Genomic DNA, 16521 nt, shown 5'->3' on the forward strand with positions numbered 1-16521 from the left:
TCCATGTATAATACATAAGGGGGGGATATGATCTCCATGTATAATACATAAGGGGGGGATATGATCTCCATGTATAATACATAAGGGGGGGGGATATGATCTCCATGTATAATACATAAGGGGGATATGATCTCCATGTATAATACATAAGGGGGGGATATGATCTCCATGTATAATACATAAGGGGGATATGATCTCCATGTATAATACATAAGGGGGATATGATCTCCATGTATAATACATAAGGGGGGATATGATCTCCATGTATAATACATAAGGGGGATATGATCTCCATGTATAATACATACGGGGGGATATGATCTCCATGTATAATACATAAGGGGGATATGATCTCCATGTATAATACATAAGGGGGGGATATGATCTCCATGTATAATACATAAGGGGGGATATGATCTCCATGTATAATACATAAGGGGGGATATGATCTCCATGTATAATACATAAGGGGGGGATATGATCTCCATGTATAATACATAAGGGGGGGATATGATCTCCATGTATAATACATAAAGGGGATATGATCTCCATGTATAATACATAAGGGGGGATATGATCTCCATGTATAATACATAAGGGGGGATATGATCTCCATGTATAATACATAAGGGGGGATATGATCTCCATGTATAATACATAAGGGGGGATATGATCTCCATGTATAATACATAAGGGGGGATATGATCTCCATGTATAATACATAAGGGGGATATGATCTCCATGTATAATACATAAGGGGGATATGATCTCCATGTATAATACATAAGGGGTGGATATGATCTCCATGTATAATACATAAGGGGGATATGATCTCCATGTATAATACATAAGGGGGGATATGATCTCCATGTATAATACATAAGGGGGGATATGATCTCCATGTATAATACATAAGGGGGGATATGATCACCATGTATAATACATAAGGGGGATATGATCTCCACGTATAATACATAAGGGGGATATGATCTCCATGTATAATACATAAGGGGGATATGATCTCCATGTATAATACATAAGGGGGGATATGATCTCCATGTATAATACATAAGGGGGGATATGATCACCATGTATAATACATAAGGGGGGGGATATGATCTCCATGTATAATACATAAGGGGGGATATGATCTCCATGTATAATACATAAGGGGTGGATATGATCTCCATGTATAATACATAAGGGGGATATGATCTCCATGTATAATACATAAGGGGGATATGATCACCATGTATAATACATAAGGGGGGGGATATGATCTCCATGTATAATACATAAGGGGGGATATGATCTCCATGTATAATACATAAGGGGGGGATATGATCTCCATATATAATACATAAGGGAGGATATGATCTCCATGTATAATACATAAGGGGGGGGGGTATGATCTCCATGTATAATACATAAGGGGGGATATGATCTCCATGTATAATACATAAGGGGGATATGATCTCCATGTATAATACATCAGTGGTTCATATAGTGAACTCGGTGTAGTCATTCCCCCTGAGGTCATCACAGAGGACAAGGGGGCGCTCTCTACGTCTGGAGGAAAAGAAATGTCATCTCCAAACACGGAAAGGTTTCTTCACAGTAAGAGCTGAGAATGTGGAATAGACTCCCTCCAGAGTTGGTTGTGACCACCTCAGTGGATTGCTGTAGGAAAGTCCTGGATTCTTTCTTGGATACACAGAATATAACTGGATATAACATTTATAGGGAAAGGTGATCCAGGGAATATCCGATTGCCTCTCGGGGGATCAGGAAGGAATTTTGTCCCCTGCATGAGGATTGGATCGTGCTTTGCTGGGTTTTTTGCCTTCCTCTGGATCAGCTGTGGGTGTAGGATTATAACTTTTTTTTTTTTTTTTTTTAATGGTTGAACTGGATGGACGTTTGTCTTTTTTCAGCCAGACTATGTAACTGTATGTAACTATATAACATTTGTGGGAGCCATTGACTCCGGCTGCTGTCAATCACTAACCACTGACCACCAATGTAAGAGGGAACTTCTTTCCTGACTACCAACCTTTGCATTTTGCAAATTTGTTTGCTTTTACAATAACTTACGAGAGTTAAAGCGAAAAGTCAGCTATGCGTAGGCCCGAACTGAAGACAGCACCTGTCAAAGATGGCGAGATGCGGCCTGGCCGGTCCAACCCAAAGGGGAGCGTTCTGAAAATGAAGAAGCAGGCCCTAAGCTTTCCCTATTCCTCTGGAACCTCTCTCTGCTGCTAGTGCTGCCCCTAACAGACTGGTGTGCTGTTCCTACATTAACCACTTGTCAAGTGCGCACCCATAGGCAAAGACATAAAAAGACTCTGCGTGACCCAAGATGGCCACCAGCGTCACCTGGATCCAAAGTAGTCAGTCGGAACACTGTCCCAGGGGGCTGAGGGAACCACAGAGAAACCCGGTCTTTCTTGACTTCCTCCTCCAGCCGCACGTCACCTGGATCCAGAATAGTCAGTCGGAACGCTGCCCAAGGGGGCCAAGGGAATCATAGAGAAACCCAGTTTTTCTTGACTTCCTCCTGCAGCTGCACGTCACCTGGATCCAGAATAGTCAGTTGGAACGCTGCCCCAGGGGGCCAAGGGAATCATAGAGACACCCGGTTTTTCTTGACTTCCTCCTCCAGCTGCACGTCACCTGGATCCAGAGTAGTCAGTCGGAACGCTGCCCCAGGGGGCCAAGGGAATCATAGAGAAACCTGTTTTTTCTTGACTAAATCTGCCAGCTGCATGTCACCTGGATTCAGAGTAGTCAGTCGGAACGCTGTCCCAGGAGGCCGAGGGAATCACAGAGAAACCCGGTCTTTCATGACTTCCTCCTCCAGCCGCACGTCACCTGAATCCAGAGTAATCAGTTGGAACGCTGCCCAAGGGGGCCAAGGGAATCATAGAGAAACCCAGTTTTTCTTGACTTCCTCCTGCAGCTGCACGTCACCTGGATCCAGAATAGTCAGTTGGAACGCTGCCCCAGGGGGCCGAGGGATTCATAGAGACACCCGGTTTTTCTTGACTTCCTCCTCCAGCTGCATGTCACCTGGATCCAGAGTAGTCAGTCAGAACGCTGCCCCAGGGGGCCGAGGAAATCATAGAGAAACCTCCAGCTGCACGTCACCTGGATTCAGAGTAGTCAGTTGGAACGCTGCCCCAGGGGGCCGAGGGAATCATAGAGACACACGGTTTTTCTTGACTTCCTCCTCCAGCTGCATGTCACCTGGATCCAGAGTAGTCAGTCAGAACGCTGCCCCAGGGGGCCGAGGGAATCATAGAGAAACATGGTTTTTCTTGACTTCCTCCTCCAGCTGCACGTCACCTGGATCCAGAGTAGTCAGTCGGAACGCTGCCCCAGGGGGCCAAGGGAATCATAGAGAAACCTGTTTTTTCTTGACTAAATCTGCCAGCTGCATGTCACCTGGATTCAGAGTAGTCAGTCGGAACGCTGTCCCAGGGGGCCGAGGGAATCATAGAGAAACCTGGTTTTTCTTGAGTAACTCCTCCAGCTGCACGTCACCTACAGTGGACAATGTAGACTGCACCTGCCTTCAAAGCCTGTTTGGCAGGAAGAAATTTTGTAACTGGTTTAAATGATTGGTGCAAGTAAGTTTGAAACATTTGAGCCAACAAAGATGAAAGGTCATGCAGGGCTTCTTCGGCAAGGAGACATGTTAGGACTGGTCCCAGGGGCGGACTGACAATTCATGGGGCCCATGGGCAATAGGGGTTCATGGGCCCCTGTGTCCTTGCTCAAATCAAAGCACACCCAAAAAAGCCTATAAAAAAGGTACTAGGTGCATTTCATGGGGCCCCCTACTGACCCCGGGCCCTCAGACAGTGCCCGAGTGCTCGAATGGTCAGTCCGCCGCTGACTGGTCCACAGTATAGGACAATTTCTCTGCTCCTTCCCAGTTGGGACTGGCACTTTCTATAACCATTGAGTGTTTCTGTACATCCAGAATCACCGTAATACAATGTGTATACAGAGTTTTTGGGTCAAGGAGAAATTGTGTAACTGGTCCAAATGTTCGGTGCCAGTGATACTCGTGCATTATGAAGTGTAAAGGAACCTTGGTTAGTTCATAACAGCATGAGCCACTAATGCTTCAAGGTCATACAGGGACTCATTGGAAAGGAGAAATTTTGTAAATTATCCAATTTCCCCGCCTCCTTCCCGTGGGGACTGGCACATTCTCTAACCATAGAGTGATTCCCTACATCCAGAGTCACAACAACACAATGTGTATACTGGCTGGAGATCCTTGGAATGGGATGTGCTTATCGCAGCGCTCATTTATTACAGTAATAATCGCCGTAGTCAAATTACGAGTGCATCTCTCAGCAAGAAGAAAAAGCCAACACAATGGATGCTATTTACTTTCTATAACCATTGAGTGTTTCTGTACATCCAGAGTCACCGTAACACAATGTTTTTTTGGCCAAGGAGAAATTTTGCAACCGGTCCAAATGTTCGGTGCCGGTGATACTCGTGCATTATGAAGTATAAAGGAACCTCGGTTAGTTCATAACAGCATGAGCCGCTAATGCTTCAAGGTCAAACAGGGACTCATTGGAAAGGAGACATTTTGTAAATGATCCATAGCATAGGACAATTTCCCTGCTTCCTTCCCTGTTGGAACAGGCACTTTCTATAACCATTGAGTGTTTCTGTACATCCAGAGTCACCGTAACACAATGTTTTTTTGGCCAAGGAGAAATTTTGCAACCGGTCCAAATGTTCGGTGCCGGTGATACTCGTGCATTATGAAGTATAAAGGAACCTCGGTTAGTTCATAACAGCATGAGCCGCTAATGCTTCAAGGTCATACAGGGACTCTTTGGCAAGGAGACATTTTGTAAATGATCCAATTTCCCCGCGTACTTCCCGTGGGGACTGGCACATTCTCTAACCATAGAGTGATTCCCTACATCCAGAGTCACAACAACACAATGTGTATACTGGCTGGAGATCCTTGGAATGGGATGTGCTTATCGCAGCGCTCATTTATTACAGTAATAGTCGCCGTAGTCAAATTACAACTGCATCTCTCAGCAAGAAGAAAAAGCCAACACAACACAATGGATGCTATTTACCCTCTTTGACCAGCCGCTTCTGGATGTGGTTCCTGGAGTAGAAGTTGCTTCTTGGCTGCATTTGTGCGTCAGCGGAATTCTGGAGATTTCTTTGCTCGTTTAACTTGCTTCCGTCGGAGTTATTGTTAGCGCTGAAATGACAGAGCGAAAGAATATTGTTATTTCCGATGTGAAAACAGAGGACATAATCTACTAATACAGATCTGTAATAACACCTCGCAGAGAAATATCCGCCGTGTAATATCGGGATATATCATTCAGACTGGTGGGGCTTGAATGGTAAAGAAAGCCGCGAGTTCTTGGTAATTACATGTTTTTCAGTAGCAGTGTGTTCAAGTGAAAATGGTAATTCCATCTTATGTCAAACGAATCGATAACTAGACTTAAAGGTATGTACACATTGCATGAGAATCACTGGCACCGAACATTACGGAGCTCGAGACATGGAATGACATTCTTATTCTTGCATTAATGTGGCAGTGTGCTTTATTGCCGCTCTCACTTAGCTAATCTGTTCTCAATTTCCAGCTGAAACGTAAGATCACTCAACCGTAGAACTTCATGAATACAAATTAATGTGTATTTTTAGAAAATAATTTGTTCACAAACAGCAGAATTTCATGCCAACAATCACCTGGGAATGAATATGCTGACATAGCGCTTTAAATTATACACACAGCAAAACCAACCTAATGTCTTGTTAGCAGAGCACGGGTGCGCTGACCACACAACGAAAGTGACTCCTACATAATGTATGGTGGAATCAAGGGACTATCATGTATGGTGGAATCAAGGAACCATCGTGTATGGTGCAATCAATGGACCATCAAGTATGGAGATATCAAGATACCATCACGTATAGTGGAATCAAGAGACCGTCAGGTATGGTGGAATCAAGGGACCATCATGTATGATGGAATCAATGGACCATCAAGTATGGTGATATCAAGAGACCATTACGTATAGTGGAATCAAGAGACCATCAAGTATGGTGGAAACAAGGGACCATCATGTATGGTGGAATCAATGGACCATCAAGTATGGTGATATCAAGAGACCATTACGTATAGTGGAATCAAGAGACCATCAAGTATGGTGGAATCAAGGGACCATCATGTATGGTGGAATCAAGGGACCATCATGTATGGTGGAATCAATGGACCATCAAGTATGGTGAAATCAAGGGACCATCACATACGGTGATATCAAGAGACCGTCAGGTATGGTGGAATTAAGGGACCAACATGTATGGTGGAATCAATGGACCATCAAGTATGGTGATATCAAGGGGCCATTACGTACGGTGATATCAAGAGACGGTTAGGTATGGTGGAATCAAGAGACCATCATGTATGGTGGAATCAATGGACCATCAAGTATGGTGATATCAAGAGACCATCACATATGGTGTTATCAAGAAACTGCCAGGTATGGTGGAATCAAGGGACCATCATGTACAGTATGGTGGAATCAAGGGACCATTGAAAATTAGAAATCATTAGAAAATTATTTGTTCACAGAATTTCATATCAGCAATCACCTGAGAATAAATATGCTGACATAGTGCTTTAAATTATACATACAGCAAAATGGAATTAATATCTCAGAGTACGGGTATACTGACCAAGCAAAAATCCAGTATGGTGGAATCAAAGGACCATCAGGTATGGTGGAATCAAGGGACCATCTCATGTGGTGTAATCAAGGGGCCATCACGTATGGTGGAATCAAGGGGCCATCACGTATGGTGGAATCAAGGGGCCATCACGTATGGTGGAATCAAGGGGCCATCACGTATGGTGGAATCAAGGGACCATCACGTATGGTGGAATCAAGGGACCATCACATATGGTGGTATTTTTAGAAAGTGATTTGTTCACATACAGCAGAATTTCATATCAGCAATCACCTAGGAATGAATATCCTGACATAGTGCTTTAAATTATACATACAGCAAAACGGAACTAATATCTCAGAGTACGGGTATACTGACCATGCAAGGAAAGTGACTCTTACATAATGTATGGTGGAATCAAGGGCCCATCACATATGGTTGAATCAAGGAACCATCACGTATGGTGGAATCAAGGGACAATCAGGTATGGTGGAATCAAGGAACCATCACGTGTGGTGGAATCAAGGGACCATCACGTGTGTTGGAATCAAGGGACCATCACGTGTGTTGGAATCAAGGGACCATCACGTATGGTGGAATCAAGGGACCATCACGTATGGTGGAATCAAGGGACCACCACGTGTGTTGGAATCAAGGGACCATCACGTATGGTGGAATTAAGGGACCATCACGTGTGGTGAATCAAGGGACCATCACGTATGGTGGAATCAAAGGACCATCACGTATGGTGGAATCAGGGGACCATCACGTATGGTGGAATCAGGGGACCATCACGTGTGGTGAATCAAGGGACCATCACATGTGGTGAAATCAAGGGACAATCACATATGGGTGTATTCTTAGAAAATAATTTGTTCACAAACAGCAGAATTGCATATCAGCAATCACCTGGGAATGACTATGCTGACATAGCGCTTTATATTATACATTCAGCAAAATTGACCTAAATAAAGTGACTCTTACTTAATGTATGGTGGAATCAAGAGACCATCTTGTGTGGTAGAATCAAGAGACCATCATGTGTGGTGGAATCAAGAGACCATCATGTATAGTGGAATCAAGGGACCATCACGTATGGTTTAATCGAGGTGCCATCATGTATGGTGGAATCTCATTGCATTTGGGGGACAGACGTTTTTCAGCAGAGGACCCCTGATTGGATTAGGAAGGATTTGTCTAGGTTGCTTTTGGTCTAACTTGGTGGGGGGAGGTCTTCAAACATTTTCGTACCACATTGTAAATTTTACAAATATTCATGGGCTGGGAGAAAAAAAACAGTTTTATTACATGAGTACCCAGCACAGCCCCCCTTACATCAGGCGGTGCCCATCAGTGTCCCTGCCATAGATAGAGATATGTGGCATACAGATCTCTATCTATCTATGGATGTCCAGTTCAGCTGGGATCGGACACATTTCAATCCATCTGTAACAATTCCTGTTCAACAGAAGTTGAATGTTAGATCGACGTCTGTCAAACGAGAATGTTGAAAAATCTTTGTTGGTTATCAGTGTATTGTGACAGCAGGACTCTCTGCTTGTGACAGCAGGACTTGACGGGGGAAGGGGGCTGTGGTGGTAGAATTATCTATGGCCAGCTTTCCATGTGTTCCAATCAAAGTCCCCGCTTACATCCTTAAGGCTTCCAACACCATTTTTACGCTGATGACACCCAAATCTATCTCTCTACCCATCAGCTCACTCCATCAGTCTCCACACGCATCATTTACAGGCGAGCTACAATTGCTAAACCACTAGTGACCGATATTAATGCTCAGATGAGAAGAAAGAGGTACAACACCCATAAATGGTGGACTATCAATCAATGGTGGACTGTAATATGGTCCGATAAATCGAGCTTCACGCTGTTCCCAACCACTGGACGTGTTTACGTGTGGCCAACTCCGCACCCACCTTATGACTAGGACTGTGTTGTGCCAACGGTAAAGCACGGCGGTGGCGCAACCATGGTTTGTGCACTCAAATCTTGTAATTCCCCATCATCACCTTGAAAGGTAAAGTCACTGCCAACGACTATGTACAAATTTTGGCCGAACATGGGCACCTCATGGTGCAGACATTGTTTCCTGAAAACAACATCATTTACCAAGACAATAATGCTCCAATTCACACAGCTGGTGTTGCCAAATCCTGGTTTGGTGAGCATGCAGACAAAGTCTCGCACCTTCCCTGGGCGCCAGACCTTAATATCATTCATGGTGAATTTTGGAAAACAAGGTTCATTTTCCACCTCTGGCATCTCTGTGAGAGCTGGAATGAATTTTGCATGAAGAGTGATATCAGATTCCATGATCCACTGTAACGGAACCGTACCGACTACACTTGGGTATTTCTGTTAAACTCCCGCTTCCCTGTCCGAACACCGACCACGGACCCCACCGCTGACCAAACAAGACTAGAGACCACCAGACTTGAAGGAAACCAGGAAATAGACTGCTTTATTTTAACACAGACACAAGATATAAACATTCAAGGGAACAAACCCCCCCTCCCTGCATATGGACCCAGGGCGGGGCAAACCAAATCTAACAACAAGAGACACATCAGCAGACACCCCCCACCAAGCCAATACACAAACACATACATCCCATAATAGTTTGCTCCCAAGCCAGACACACAATAGAACAATGGGATGCACCACATGGCAGTAGACAATACACAAACACATACATCCCATAATAGTTTGCTCCCAAGCAAGACACATAATAGAACAATGGGATGCACCACATGGCAGTAACCAATGAATAACCCCCACACCCCACCTATACATGTCTACACAATATCAGGACATTCCACCTAGACAATGGTTGGATGAATTAGGATCTCTCTAAAGAGCAGACGATCCGGCTCCTTCAATTCACATGTCTAGTTCAGAATCAACAACCAGGAATAGTCTTCATATGGCTGATAAATATTACTGTCACATCTGAAGTCATTCCAACCGCATTCTCAGCGTCCATTAGTCACCCTGTGCCCCTAAGAGACACAGGGTGACTTACACATAAGATGGATATGGGGAGCTGAGACAGGGGTCTCCCCACCTCTCCAAAGGGGGCTGTGTTCCATGGGCCCCCCACCCAAAGTGACTCCTGTCACATCCGCCATCCAAGGACTTATAATTTGTCAACTCCCAGGCAGGGGCGGACTGACCATTTGGAAACTCGGTCACTGCCCGAGGTCAGTAGGGGGTCCCATGAGATGCCCCTGGTACCTTTTTCATAGGCTTTTTTGAGTTTGGGTAAGGACACAGGGGCCCCATGATCCCCTATTGCCCTGGGGCCCCATGAGTTGTCAGTCTGCCCCTGATTCCAGGAGAATTCAGGCCATCTTGGATGCCAAAAGGCGGTCCAACACCATATTAGGTAATAATTTTGTTCTTTTACCTGGTGTTTCCATAATTTCGCCCAACCCTTGTATTTTAATGTATTATGAGAAAAAAGTTATTTGATACAAAAAAGTTTTTGAGTCCTGGTTACAGAAGTCTCCCAGGATTTGTTGAGGCTTCCACCTGGATAGGAGAAGAGGGGAAATGTCTTCAATAGGGATGTTAAGAAAAAAAAACCTGACAGTGATTGGAATACCCCCCTCTGAGGGTTGACCTTTAAATTGGAAGAACATGCAGCCATTCTAGCTGGTCAATAAATCCAAGAACCCTTCCTGACCCCAGGCTGCTGCCTTGCAGTACTCAAGGGACCATCACGTGTGGTGGAATCAAGGGACAATCCGGTATGCTGGAATCAAGGGACCATCAGGTATGGTGGAATCAAGGGACCATCACGTGTGGTGGAATCAATGGGCCATCACGTATGGTTGACCTTTAAATTAGGAGAACATGCAGCCATTCTAGCTTGTCAATAAATCCAAGAACCCTTCCTGACCCCAGGCTGCTGCCTTGCAGTACTCAAGGGACCATCACGTGTGGTGGAATCAAGGGACAATCCGGTATGCTGGAATCAAGGGACCATCAGGTATGGTGGAATCAAGGGACCATCACGTGTGGTGGAATCAAGGGGCCATCACCTGTGGTTGACCTTTAAATTAGGAGAACATGCAGCCATTTTAGCTGGTCAATAAATCCAAGAACCCTTCCTGACCCCAGGCTGCTGCCTTGCAGTACTCAAGGGACCATCACGTGTGGTGGAATCAAGGGACAATCTGGTATGGTGGAATCAAGGGACCATCAGGTATGGTGGAATCAAGGGACCATCACGTGTGGTGGAATCAAGGGGCCATCACGTATGGTTGACCTTTAAATTAGGAGAACATGCAGCCATTCTAGCTGGTCAATAAATCCAAGAACCCTTCCTGACCCCAGACTGCTGCCTTGCAGTACTCAAGGAACCATCACGTGTGGTGGAATCAAGGGACCATCAGGTATGGTGGAATCAAGGGACCATCAGGTATGGTGGAATCAAGGGACCATCACGTGTGGTGGAATCAAGGGGCCATCACGTGTGGTGGAATCAAGGGGCCATCACGTGTGGTGGAATCAAGGGGCCATCACGTATGGTTGACCTTTAAATTAGGAGAACATGCAGCCATTCTAGCTTGTCAATAAATCCAAGAACCCTTCCTGACCCCAGGCTGCTGCCTTGCAGTACTCAAGGGACCATCACGTGTGGTGGAATCAAGGGACAATCCGATATGCTGGAATCAAGGGACCATCAGGTATGGTGGAATCAAGGGACCATCACGTGTGGTGTAATCTAGGGGCCATCACCTGTGGTTGACCTTTAAATTAGGAGAACATGCAGCCATTCTAGCTTGTCAATAAATCCAAGAACCCTTCCTGACCCCAGGCTGCTGCCTTGCAGTACTTAGCGGACCGTGCCGCGCTCCAACACAGTGTTCTCCTCTTAATACACAAAGCCCCGAGACGCCAGGCAGAAATGTTCAAGGTTAAAAAGAAGTCAAGTTCTACGGCGCTGAATCTTGAGGAATTATGCTTTTCGATGTCTCCCCGCAGAGTACAGCTCTATTAGGGTTTTGTGTTTATATCCGAGTTAACTCTGTTCAGCCTCTTTAACAAAAACCTAAACGCGGTGAAGGAATACAAATATTGTGGAAGAAGGAGTAGGCCATTAACATATTCTAATTCCAATCAAAGCGCGTTATTAGAGACACTCCGCATTTATCAGGCTAATAAAAACCTTGGCGTTTTTCCAATCCAATTCGTGGCAATTACAATGGAACACGTCTTTTAATAAGAAAAATAAAAACCAGTTGGAAAGAGAATTTATTTAACGGGGGATTGCAAAAAAAAGAAAAAAAATCCTAATTAAGCAGTCACTCAGTAAATAGTAAGAGACTAGTCTGCACCTTCAGAGATCGCGGAGGTGAATGGAAACTGATTAGCTTGAGAAGACAAATGTATGTTTATTCCTGCAGACAGGAAGCAGCTGGAGATAATAATCTCCTCATACCAACCAAATCAACTGAACCCACAGCAGATATACAACGGTCATCGCTTGATCCCAGCCGTAATGATTGAAGAAAGATTTAAAACTGGGAAAATCTACAGTATCTGGTTGGCCAGGATGTGTTTGTAGAAGTTGCAAACATTTGCTGTTGTATCCCCCTTGCCCAGAAAAGGTTGACACCACGGTTGTCTCCCCAGACCATAAATCTGTCAGGACCAGGATCTGAACCTGCGAACTCTGCTGTGTCGGGCAGTATCTCTTCTTGCTGAGCCACCTGAGATGCTGGAGAGTGCCCCACCTGAGATGCTGGGGAGTGCCCCACCTGAGATGCTGGGGAGTGCCCCACCTGAGATGCTGGTGAGTGCCCCACCCGAAATGCTGGGGAGTGCCCCACCCGAGATGCTGGGGAGTGCCCCACCCGAGATGCTGGGGAGTGCCCCACCCGAGATGCTGGGGAGTGCCCCACCTGAGATGCTGGAGAGTGCCCCACCTGAGATAATGGAGAGTACCCCACCTGAGATAATGGAGAGTGCCCTACCTGACTCCACAGACAACCTTCCCTTGTGTCTTATTTTCCATCAACTTTGAACCGTTTGCTCCTCCCATGAACTTCCTATGTAAGCCATACCTTTCCACTTTCTGTTTGCCCTGATGATTGTGCTCTGTCCAGCCAATATCTCACCCTTGTCACTCCTGCTGCCGGCTGTATCTTTGTTACCACTCTGTAACCAGCCTCAATCATGGGGCACTATTCCTCCCATTGGCACCAATGATGGGGCACTATTCCTCCCATTGGCACCAATGATGGGGCACTATTCCTCCCATTGGCACCAACTATGGGGCACTATTCCTCCCATTGGCACCAACTATGGGGCACTATTCCTCCCATTGGCACCAACTATGGGGCACTATTCCTCCCACTGACACCAATGATGGGGCACTATTCCTCCCACTGACACCAATGATGGGGGACTATTCCTCCCACTGACACCAATGATGGGACGCTATTCCTCCCACTGACACCAACAATGGGGCACTATTCCTTCCACTGACACCTACGATGGAGCACTATTCCACCCACTGACACCAACGATGGGACACTATTCCTCCCACTGACACCAATGATGGGACACTATTCCACCCACTGGCACCAATGATGGGGCACTATTCCTCTCACTGACACCAATGATGGGACACTATTCCACCCACTGACACCAATGATGGGGCACTATTCCTCCCACTGACACCAATGATGGAGCACTATTCCTCCCACTGACACCAATGATGGGGCACTATTCCTCCCACTGATACCAATGATGGGGCACTATTCCACCCACTGGCACCAATGATGGGGCACTATTCCTTCCACTGACACCAATGATGGGGCACTATTCCTCCCACTGACACCAATGATGGGACACTATTCCTTCCACTGATACCAATGATGGGGCGCTATTCCTCCCACTGACACCAATCATGGGACACTATTCCTCCCACTGACACCAATCATGGGACACTATTCCACCCACTGGCATCAATGATGGGGCACTATTCCTTCCACTGACACCAATGATGGGGCACTATTCCTCCCACTGACACCAATGATGGGACACTATTCCTTCCACTGATACCAATGATGGGGCGCTATTCCTCCCACTGACACCAATCATGGGACACTATTCCTCCCACTGATACCAATGATGGGGCGCTATTCCTTCCACTGACACCAACGATGAGGCGCTATTCCTCCAACTGATACCAATGATGGGAGCTGTTCCTCCCACTGACACCAATGATGGGGCACTATTCCTCCCACTGACACCAATGATGGGACACTATTCCTCCCACTGACACCAATGATGGGGCACTATTCCTCCCACTGACACCAATGATGGGGCACTATTCCTCCCACTGATACCAATGATGAGGCACTATTCCTCCTACTGACACCAATGATGAGGCACTATTCCTCCCACTGACACCAACAATGGGGCACTATTCCTCCCATCGACACCAACGATGGGGCACTATTCCTCCCACTGACACCAACGATGGGGCACTATTCCTCCCATTGACACCAAGGATGGGGCACTATTCCTCCCACTGACACCAATGATGGGGCACTATTCCTCCCATTGACCCCAACGATGGGGCACTGTTCCTCCCACTGACACCAACGATGGGGCACTATTCCTCCCACTGACACCAATGATGGGGCACTATTCCTCCCACTGATACCAATGATGGGGCACTATTCCTCCCACTGATACCAATGATGAGGCACTATTCCTCCCACTGACACCAATGATGAGGCACTATTCCTCCCACTGACACCAACAATGGGGCACTATTCCTCCCATCGACACCAACGATGGGGCACTATTCCTCCCACTGACACCAACGATGGGGCACTATTCCTCCCATTGACACCAAGGATGGGGCACTATTCCTCCCACTGACACCAATGATGGGGCACTATTCCTCCCACTGACACCAATGATGGGGCACTATTCCTCCCACTGACACCAAGGATGGGGCACTATTCCTCCCACTGACACCAATGATGGGGCACTATTACTCCCATTGACCCCAACGATGGGGCACTGTTCCTCCCACTGATACCAATGATGGGGCACTATTACTCCCATTGACCCCAACGATGGGGCACTATTCCTCCCACTGACACCAACGATGGGGCACTATTCACACTCCTATTAACCATGGGTGCTATGATTTTTTTTTTTTTTTACTGCTACTGACCACCAAGTCAGAGGCATTGTTTACTCCAACTGATGCCGGGGGCATTTTCTACTCCCGGGGGCCCACAGTTCGGCCCCCTTAATGTCTGAAGGACAATAAACTGGCGCTCTGTTTAGGAACCTTGGAGAGCCCTGGGTTAAACAGTCAGTTGGCATGATTTGCCTACCAGTGGCTTAGCCGATCGTTCTATTTGCTGTAGTTGGGCACAGGGGCGGTCTGACCATTTGGAAACTTGGGCACTGCCCGAGGGCCCGGGGTCAGTAGGGGGCCCCATCAGATGCCCCTGGTACCTTTTTCATAGGCTTTTTTGAGTTTGGGCAAGGACACAGGGGCCCCATGATCCCCTATTGCCCGGGGGCCCCATGAGTTGTCAGTCCGCCCCTGGTTGGGCATTAACCACTCAAAGCGGTTGACATTTCTGCTTCGATCAGAGTTCGATCATTGGACACACTGGTAAAAGCACGTTTCTTTCATCTGCGGACATGGAGCCATCCATGATGAACATTGACACCACGACTGATCCATCGGCACGAAGAATTTATTGACCTCCCTAACAGTTCATTACCACTTGCAGCGATCGTGATAAACTGCCTCGACTTTCACAGGCTTTGCATTTGGCCGTATTCTTCGTTCTTGGCAGATTGTGTCCATCGAATAAAAGAACCGTATAGATCAAGATTTACTTTCTCTGCCAAAGTTCATCCTTCGCTCTGAAAAAAAACCTCTTTATCCAACTGTGTGAACACGCTTGTTATTCTGGCACCCGAGTCAAGTGAAATCCATCAATTGGCCAGAACGCGATCTGTAGACTCTCCCTGCTAACGCAAACAACGAAACGGCGAAGCGTTTCCTCCCGGAACACCAGGCATTGGCGTGTGACGTAGAGAGAGGAGAAGTCACACTGACAGGAGAGGAGCTTTCTCTACGACAAATGTCCATGAAAGCCTGAGAGGAGGTTCTCATACATTGCTTGTGATGATGGAGGTACGCCGTGTTCCATGGTAACGGAAATCGGTGTTTCAGCATCATTCCTCGCAAATCACGTTTGTAGCAATTTTTGCACAATTGAGGAGTGATGGATTCTTTTTGTATCAAGAAAAAGTGAGAAAACATTTCACGTCATGTTCTGTTTCCTTCGTTTGGCCGAGTTCAGGAGAAGACCACGCAAATGAAGCGAGGGTAACCAGATCCCACCCTTCCTGTTTGGTCAGAGGTCTGTCCATCCATTTTTTTATAGCCACTTGCAGACCGCCTGCTGGCACTGTACGGGCACCCCGTACAGGCATACCTGAATGTCACTGGCCTCTTCTGGGTACAGGGTGAGTGTGCGCGCCCCCGCCCGCTGATTCCTGCTGTGGTTGTACGCAGTGGGAGTTTGTTGGCAGGTCCCGGCCAAGGATTCATGGCCGAGACCTGCAGATCGGCAATATTCCCAACGCACACATTCCTGATAATGGCTGTTCGGTATTGCTGGGTACCGTGGTGACCACAGGCTGGGAACCGTAGACAATCCAAGTGAAGAAACCAATCCAAGTGAAGACACCAAGGAGTCCTCAAAGTGGGTC

General features: G+C 46.6%; 1 protein-coding gene across 1 annotated transcript in view; it reads right to left on the bottom strand.

The window, feature by feature from the left end:
• ZMAT4 (zinc finger matrin-type 4) overlaps positions 1–16521 on the bottom strand; it is a 589057-nt gene that overhangs the window by 20604 nt on the left and 551932 nt on the right. Inside the window, exon 6 of the mRNA XM_089657134.1 lies at positions 5121–5251. Coding sequence (XP_089513260.1) covers positions 5121–5251 — 131 coding nt within the window. The remainder of the gene's footprint in view (positions 1–5120; positions 5252–16521) is intronic.

The sequence above is a fragment of the Staurois parvus genome, unplaced genomic scaffold (genome assembly GCF_062004578.1).
Source record: "Staurois parvus isolate SC_StPar_1 unplaced genomic scaffold, SC_StPar_1.0 ptg000966l, whole genome shotgun sequence".
Taxonomy (NCBI): Eukaryota; Metazoa; Chordata; class Amphibia; order Anura; family Ranidae; genus Staurois; species Staurois parvus.